We start from the raw sequence: 8,322 nt of genomic DNA on the forward strand, positions 1-8,322 counted from the left end.
GTACGAAGTTGAATCTTACAACTACGGTCATGTGGGAACACATTGGTGCATTCTTGTCTCCACATGTACATGGCCAAAGTGGTGGAGGAACAAATTTCAATTTGAAGTTGAAGCAATGGTAGTTGAACAAGGAGTGGTGGATTAAGACAACCTATTACATGCAAACATATTTTGAAGATGACCATTGCTAGCTAATAATCAACGTGTTTTTGATGCATGTCCTATATGCTATGGGAGTGTAGCCAACACGGTCCTCGTATAGGGTTTAGAATGCGGTCACATGTATTGCAAGAAATGAATCTAGGCATGGATTTGGAGAAGTAATTATTGTCCAATGTGCAGAGCAGAGGTGGAGTATATTGGTGATTGGTGGTGAGTGGTGATTGGTGGTGAGATATCATCGTATTATCGTGAGAACCAGATTATGTGTTTCAGGATGGGTTGCTTGCTGGTTTAGTTCATGCGGTTTGATTTCTGGTCTAAGACAAGTTTGATTATGTTTTAAGTGTAGTTTAGTTTCTGTTTAAGACCCGTGTGGTTTATGTTTTAATTAGTGTGGTTTAGTTATGTAGTTTCCGTCTAGTCTCCTTACCAATAATCTAATCCTTTTTTTACTAAAAATCCATATTGTCCTTACTTTATGCAAAAACACTATAAATTGTTATAGAGTGACAAGGTACGCATCGGCTATCTAAGTTAAGTGGAAATAGTAATTAAAAAGCTAATAAAACATAAATTATAATTTTATGATTTGACATTTACGTCAATAAACCTTAATTCTTTGTCACTTTCCAGCCTAACTTATGAAAGCTTATTAAATTTATTACAGGAAAATAATAATTCTATTACTATTTTTCAAACTATATAATAGAAAATTTATAACTAATTATTAATTGGACCATACTTAGGATTAGGGATCCCTAGAAGTGAACCTTTTTATTTACCTCCATATAAAATAATGAAACAAAATATGTATACAATATTATAAAATTAAAAGTCCAAACTGACAGATAATTTCGTTTTAATTGTAAAATTAAAATTTTAACCATCTAATTTGTAAACCCAAACCGATATATCGTTCTAATTATAAAATTTATATCCTAACCACCTCAATTGTAAACTCAAACCGACATATAATTTCGTTATAATTTTAAATCTAAATCCTAACCACCTTATTTGTAAACCCATAGCGACATATAATTTTGTTTTAATTATAAAATCTAAACCCTAACCACCTCATGTGTAAATCTAAACCGTTATATAATTTTGTTCTAACTGTAAAATTAAAATTCTAAACATCTCATTTGTAAACCCAAACCGACATATAATTTCGTTATAATTGTAAATCTAAATCCTAACCACCTCATTTATAAATCTAAACTGACATATAATTTTGTTTTAATTTTAAAATCTAAACTCTAATCACTTCATTTGTAAACCCAAACCGACAAATGTAAGCCAAGCCAATATTTAAAAGTATACCTAGGGGTGAACTTAAGTATTTTTCTTATTAATTCCAATTCATCTTAATTATGGCTAAGACTAAGAGGTAGCAAAATTATATCAAAAACAATATGTATGTTCAGCATATCATATATATATATATATATATATAAATAATAATTTAAAAAAATATAACAAAACATAAATTAGTAATTTTATGATTTGAGATTTACCTAACTAAATCTTGATTCTTTCTCACTTTCCAGCCTAACTTATATATTCACAACGAAACAATTATTTAGATTTTATATCATACAAACCCACCAAACTGCAATAAATTAAACCAACCTAGTCCTAAAAACAAAAGGACTCATTTAAAGAACTCTGTGGGGGAAGTAATTAAACCAACCTTATTTCCACATCCTATTGGGATTATGTGTAAATTAATTAAAAACCTAATCCTAAAAACAAAAGCACTCATTTAAAAATGAAAATTTTTTGGGTTCACCCCTAGGGGTAAACCTCTCTTATTCACCTCCTCTTAATTAACCAATCAAAATACAACAAAGCGCCATGTCATATCATATTTATAAAATAATCAAAATATAATAAAAAGATAAAACAAATTAAGTACACAAATTCTATAGATTTTTTATTATGGAAATTATGTCGGTTAGGTTTATAAAGGAGAACTAGAGTTTAAATTTTATAATTAAAAAAAATTATATGTTAGTTGAGTTTACAAAAGAGTGGTTAGGATTTAGATTTTAAAATTAAACGAAATTATGGCCCCGATTGGTAATGGTTGTTACTTGTGGCTGTGGAGACTTTGACTTTAAAATTTTAGCTGCAGATAATTTGACTGTAGATGCTTTGACTGTGGAAACTTTAACTGTTAAAATCTGATTGTTTAGCAACAACTTTAAAATTTGCAGCTGATATTTTTTATTTATTATTAAATCTATACTAAATAAAAGTAGAAGCTATAAGCTCCTAAGACTGTACACATAGGATTCAAAACATCCAATCGGAATTTGAAATGTCACGAATTAACATTTTCTAAATTTTCAGAATTTTCTATATTAAAATATTTTTTAAACGACCAATCAGGATTTGACATGTCATTCATTAACATTTTCTAAATTTCCAGAATTTTTTAGAATAGGGAAAATTTTAAATTTATGGAAATAAAAGAACTATGTAAAATATCCCACATCGGTTAGAATTTTTTTAGACAATGGTTTAGAACCAGTATAAATAAGATTAATATGCTTCTAACAACGAATCAGCATAAAAGCTTTATTTATCATGCGTCCAAGTTTATAAGTTTTATTCGGTTTGATCCGGTTTTTTATTTGATCAAATTAAAACTTCAAAAAGTTCTTAGCTTTTTAAAAGTTTTTAAATATTATAATTTTTAAATTTTAATAGATTAAAATATTATAAATATTAAAACTTCTTAAAAGGTTCAAATATTATATTTCCTACCTTTTAAAAGTTTAAATTTTATAAATATTGAAACTTTTAAAAGTCTTAGCTTTTAAAAGGTTTGAAAAATATTATATTTCTAAATTTAAAATTTTTAAAAGTTTAAATATTATAAATATTGAAACTTTTAAAAGTTCTGAGCTTTTAAAAAGTTATTAAATATTATAATGTTTAAGTTTTAAGAGTTTAAAATATTATAAATATTGAATCTTTTTAAAAGGTTCAAATATTATATTTCGAACCTTTTAAAAGTTTAAAATTTTATAAATATCAAAACTTCTAAAAGTCTTAGCTTTTAAAAGATTTCAAAATATTATAATTTTTAAAATACATTTAAAAGGTTTTTAAAAATATATAATTTTAAAATTTTAAAAGTTTAAAATATTATAAATATTAAAACTTTTAAAAGGTTTTTTAAAAATATTTAAACTTCATAGAATGTTTTAAAATATTACAATTACTTAACCTCCATAGAAATTTTAAGACATTATATCTATACTAATAAAAAGTTGAATCTATAAACTCCTAAAGGTGTCGAAAAAAACCAATAAGAATTAGATATTTCACTAATAACATTTTTGGAAATTTAGTATTATTAAGATTTTTAAGAAAAAAAGAAAGTAACATCTATAGAAATGAAAGAAATATGTACAACGTCCCACATCGGCTAGAAAATTTTAGACAATGGCTGAGAACCATCATTATAAATAAAACTAATATGTTTTTAACTATAAATTTATCAGGTTTGCTTCATTTATGCTTATTTATCAAGTTTCCAAATTTAAAAGTTTTATTTGATTTATTTTAGCGAAATAAAATTTTTAAAGGTTTAAATATTTATTATAGAATGTTTAGAATATTATAAATACCTCCATAAAAATGTTAAGATATTATAACTATTTAAACTCTTTATAAAGTTAAAGTGTCATTAATATTTAACTCTAAAATAAAATAATATGTTACAAATATTTAAACTACATCTAATGTTTGAAATATTTTAAATATTTAATCTCTATTAAAAATTTAAAAGTTTAAGAATTACTAAATATTATATATCAAATATTTCAATATCTTGAAACTATCTTACTTATCTCTGTTTGTACTTTATATCTCTTATGAGCTGTAAAACATGTTTTTGTGTATGACTTTACAGATGATTTGATACTTTTGCAGTAAATTTTTTATTTTTAAGTCTAAGAAAGAAGGATTGATGTCGCAAAACCTTGATTTGAAGTTATTTGAGTTTAAATAAGAAGGATCGACGAAAAGCACAAATATTGTTTTAACTATACATGTGTTCATATTACTTTCTCTGCAAGTAAGGATTTTGGTTTGAGAAGCTTCAATATGTGTGGATCTAAAACCGAATAAATATATGGATGAAATTATCAATAATTGGGTGCATGTGTTGACTATGCTGGTTTTCATGAATTGCCCAATTTTTATGAAAAAAGAAATGATTTTGGTCTTGAAGTTTGATGGGTTACCAAGTTGTGTGGTAGTCTAAAAAAAATGTTTATCAGTAGAAGAATGTGAAGAACTTTACGAGGAAGAACAAGTATAACAAAGAACCGAACGGTAAAAGTAACGATGACAGTTACCATAAAATTTGACAATGAAAATGACAAGAAAGAATATGAAAAATAAGAAAACATTGAATAAAAAACACGAAAACATAGGTGATAGCGATCAAATAAATATGAAAAACGAGATAAATTCATGATTATAAATTGTTTCATTTTTCTTGTGGTCAAAGAAATGGTTTAGGATATGTGAGGTCACCAGTTTGATCCACCTCGCTTAGATGTCGAGTTAAATTCATGATATTGTAATCATATTTGATTTCAAAACATAACTGATTTTTATATTTTAAAAAAATTGTGTATCTGAAATTTATTTTTTTCATTAATAGTAATTTAAAGCTTTATATAAGATAATATTTCATTACCGTCATCAATCATATATAATTTTTATCAAAATATATCAAATAAACTCACGCTACGCGTGGGTTCAAAACCTAGTAATAATAATGAATATATATTATGTCAGAAATTAATTCATATAGCACTTTAATGAAAATTTTAATTTTATTAATGATAAATTAAAATTCTAAAAAATATAATTCAATAAAATATGTGATTTTGTTTGAAAATTAATGATAAATTAAATTTCGCTAACAATATTCTGATTTTTGTTTTGTTTTTGGTGGTTGATACTTGATTGATTATTATGGCAAATAATATCAATAGTGTTTTTAATTGTTTTGAATGTTTTTGTTTCTATTGAGTAGTTATATGAGCAGTCAAAAAACCATTAACCACTATTCAATGCATTGTTTGAATGTTATTTTTATTATTAATGATGAATTTTATAAACTGTTTTACAGTATTTTAGTGATGATGATGAAAAAAAAATTATTGAAATGGATCTTAAAAAAAAGAGAAAAAATGAGAATAATTAGTTTATAAAAATAAATTATGTAAAAAATATATATACTTTTGGAGAGCTTTTAAATATAAAAGGGAGAAAAAAAGAATGCTTTAAAAATTAAACAATTTAAACAATTTTTAAATTATGAGTTTTGATGCTTTTTAAAAAATGGGAAAATAAGGAAGAGAAAAAAAAAGTGGCTTTCAAAACTTTTAAAAAATTTAAAGCAAAAAAAGTTTGATTGGCAAAAAAGTGACTGTCAAGGTTTTAAATCAGGGCCTATATGTCAGTTTAGATTTAAAGAAGAGTGGTTAGGGTTTAGATTTTATTATTAAACAAAAATATATGTCGGTTTGGTTTATAAAAAAGTGGTTAGGATTTAGGGTTTAGATTTTAAAATTAAAAAAATTATATGTTGGTTTGAGTTTATAAAAGAGTGGTTAGGGTTTAGATTTTACAATTAAACAAAAAAAATTTACGTTGCACAAAAAAAGGGTAGATTTTACAATTAAACAAAATTATATTTCAGTTTGGGTTTATAAAAGAGTCGTTAGGGCATTCCCATCGCACATACTTGACGGAGGATGTGAAAAAAAAAAAAATGAGAAAAAAGTAGAGAGATGAAAAACAAGGGTCTGTGCCGAGAGTTATTAAGATACTGAATCTACAACTGTTATAAATTGATTGGTTAAATAAACAATAAAAGAATAAATACTTAAATTAAAATAAAAGTATTATTATTTAATTTTTTTGACACTCAGATGCATGTATAACCGATGTAATTGCTTTTAGGGTTTAAGTTACACAATTTAAAAAAATAATATGTCGGTTTAGGTTTATAAAAAGGTGATTTGAGTTTAGATGTTATAATTAAAAAATATAATATGATGTTTAGAATTAATAATAATAAAATTGATTGATATACAAAATTTGTTTACTTAATTAAATATTTGTTTCCTAAATTAGTTAAGAGGGGTGAACAAAATCCCCAAGAATTGTTCTTGAAAAATTTGAGACATTCGTATATTTATGTAATTTAAACAACTCCACATCCTATTGGGATTATGTGTAAATATTTGGCTATAAAAATAAGTGTTTCCATTGAGAAGCCTTATAGCACCTAGCAGTACACACAACTAGTCCTCTTCTCCATTGTTTTAGAGCAGCCAAATCAGTATTATGGATCTTCCAGACTCGGTGATAGTGGTGGTACTTGTGAGATTGCCTATTATGGACATTGCGAGACTCAAATTGGTGTGTAAAGGATGGAAATCTCTATTGGAGTCTTCCTATATCCGTGATCTCTACGAAAACATAAACCAAAGGAAGTTTTCATCTCCGTGGTCGATCCTCTACAGAGACCTATCTTCAAACACTGCTTTGGAATTCTTCTGCGAGGAATGGGGTTTTCGGGAGTCACTAGGTTCTTGCGTCTCACGTTTTCTGGACGAGATAAAGGCAGCTAACAAAAATACTCGAGTGCATATCTTGGCTATCACGGACGGGTTGATTTTGACAGAACTCGGACCTGAGACCTTTCGTGTGGCTGATCCTGTGTTGAGAGAATGGATCAAAATCCCTCATCCTCCTCCATATTCTTCTCGTCAGGATGAGTTCCAAGGCGCCGCAATTGTAACAAACATAAACAACGTGGGTTACAAGGTGGTCCGGTATGGAGTCCCTGTCTTAGGGGTGAGAGTAATGGAAAGAGATAGGCTTTGCTTTCAGATCTATTCGTCTGATTCGAAAAGCTGGACCTACCGCCACGTCCCAACCCAACGTCCCATCTCCAGCATCCTCCCATCCAATCCCATTAATAAAAATGGTTATCTTCATTGGCTATGCCGTGCAAGTCAAGTAATCTTTGCTTATGATTTTTATGGTCCTAGTGAGCTTTGTGTTGTCATAGATTTACCTCAGCGCTCAGCTAAGGGGACTCAGAAGCCCCTATGGCATGGTGACGAAGCCACTCTCACTATCTCATGTGGTTCGGTCATGTATATGAACACTGATACCGGGAAACCAACCCAGCAGCTTAAAATTTGGAGACTCAAGAAGTATACGAGTGGCTCATCCTCCAAGGAATCTTGGGAGTTTCTGTGGAACCTAAGGCCTGGCCTTGAACTCTGCCTCGGATGTGTTCCAGTGGCAATGCATCCTTTTGATAAAGAGATCGTTTACCTCGTCACCTGCCAAACTAATTTTTTCCAAACACATGCACGTCTTGTTATAGGTAATCTCCGCACAAAAAAGTTCCAACTCCAAAAAGACTGGAAGCACAAGACCATGGAATTTGCAGACTATGAACCTTGTTTCTTTCATCAGTTCGTGCTTCCACAACGACTTGGCTCCATTCCTTGTCCACCTTAATAAATACATTGTTACACTTACCGACCAACACTAGCTATTGTTCCTGCCTACACTAGCTAGCTATATTTCATATTACCGCATATGAAATGTAGGCAGGAACGATAGCTAGTGTTGGTCGGTAATAGTCAAAATTAGGTCTGGGCAAAATATTTGGATCCAAAAATCTGATCCGAAACCGATCCGACAAATCTGATCCGAACCTGTATCCAAAATTTTAGAATATCGCAACGGTCCAAATCTCTAAATCTGAAAACTCGAACCCAAACACGATCCGAACGAATCCGAACGGATATCCAAATATACCCGATCCAAATCCAAAGTCTAGAAATACCCGAACGGATCTTATACCTCTAAACCCAAAAATCCAAAATATCCAATCCGAACTCGAACGGTACCCGAACGGCCGGGCGTTGTGAAATTAGGCTTGGACATTCAGTTAACTGTTTGGTTTTGGTTCGCTTTCATTTGGTTTCGGTTGGTTTGGATATACAGTAATATAATAAATATTCAGATATTTTTGAAATTTTGGTTTGGTTTGGTTATTTAGTAGATAACCATAACTAACCAAAGTTAACCAATTATAGCAAAAAA

General features: G+C 28.7%; 1 protein-coding gene across 1 annotated transcript; it reads left to right on the forward strand.

Moving 5' to 3' along the window:
- LOC104783705 (putative F-box protein At3g23950) lies at positions 6,541 to 7,731 on the forward strand. Its single transcript, XM_010508827.1, has one exon. The coding sequence runs from the start codon at positions 6,541 to 6,543 to the stop codon at positions 7,729 to 7,731; it is 1,191 nt and encodes a 396-aa protein (XP_010507129.1).

Source organism: Camelina sativa, chromosome 4 (genome assembly GCF_000633955.1).
Source record: "Camelina sativa cultivar DH55 chromosome 4, Cs, whole genome shotgun sequence".
Taxonomy (NCBI): Eukaryota; Viridiplantae; Streptophyta; class Magnoliopsida; order Brassicales; family Brassicaceae; genus Camelina; species Camelina sativa.

What these genes read in the sequence shown, in the direction of transcription:
- LOC104783705 (XM_010508827.1), top strand. Translation starts at nt 6,541, where the DNA reads ATGGATCTTCCAGACTCGGTGATAGTGGTGGTACTTGTGAGATTGCCT.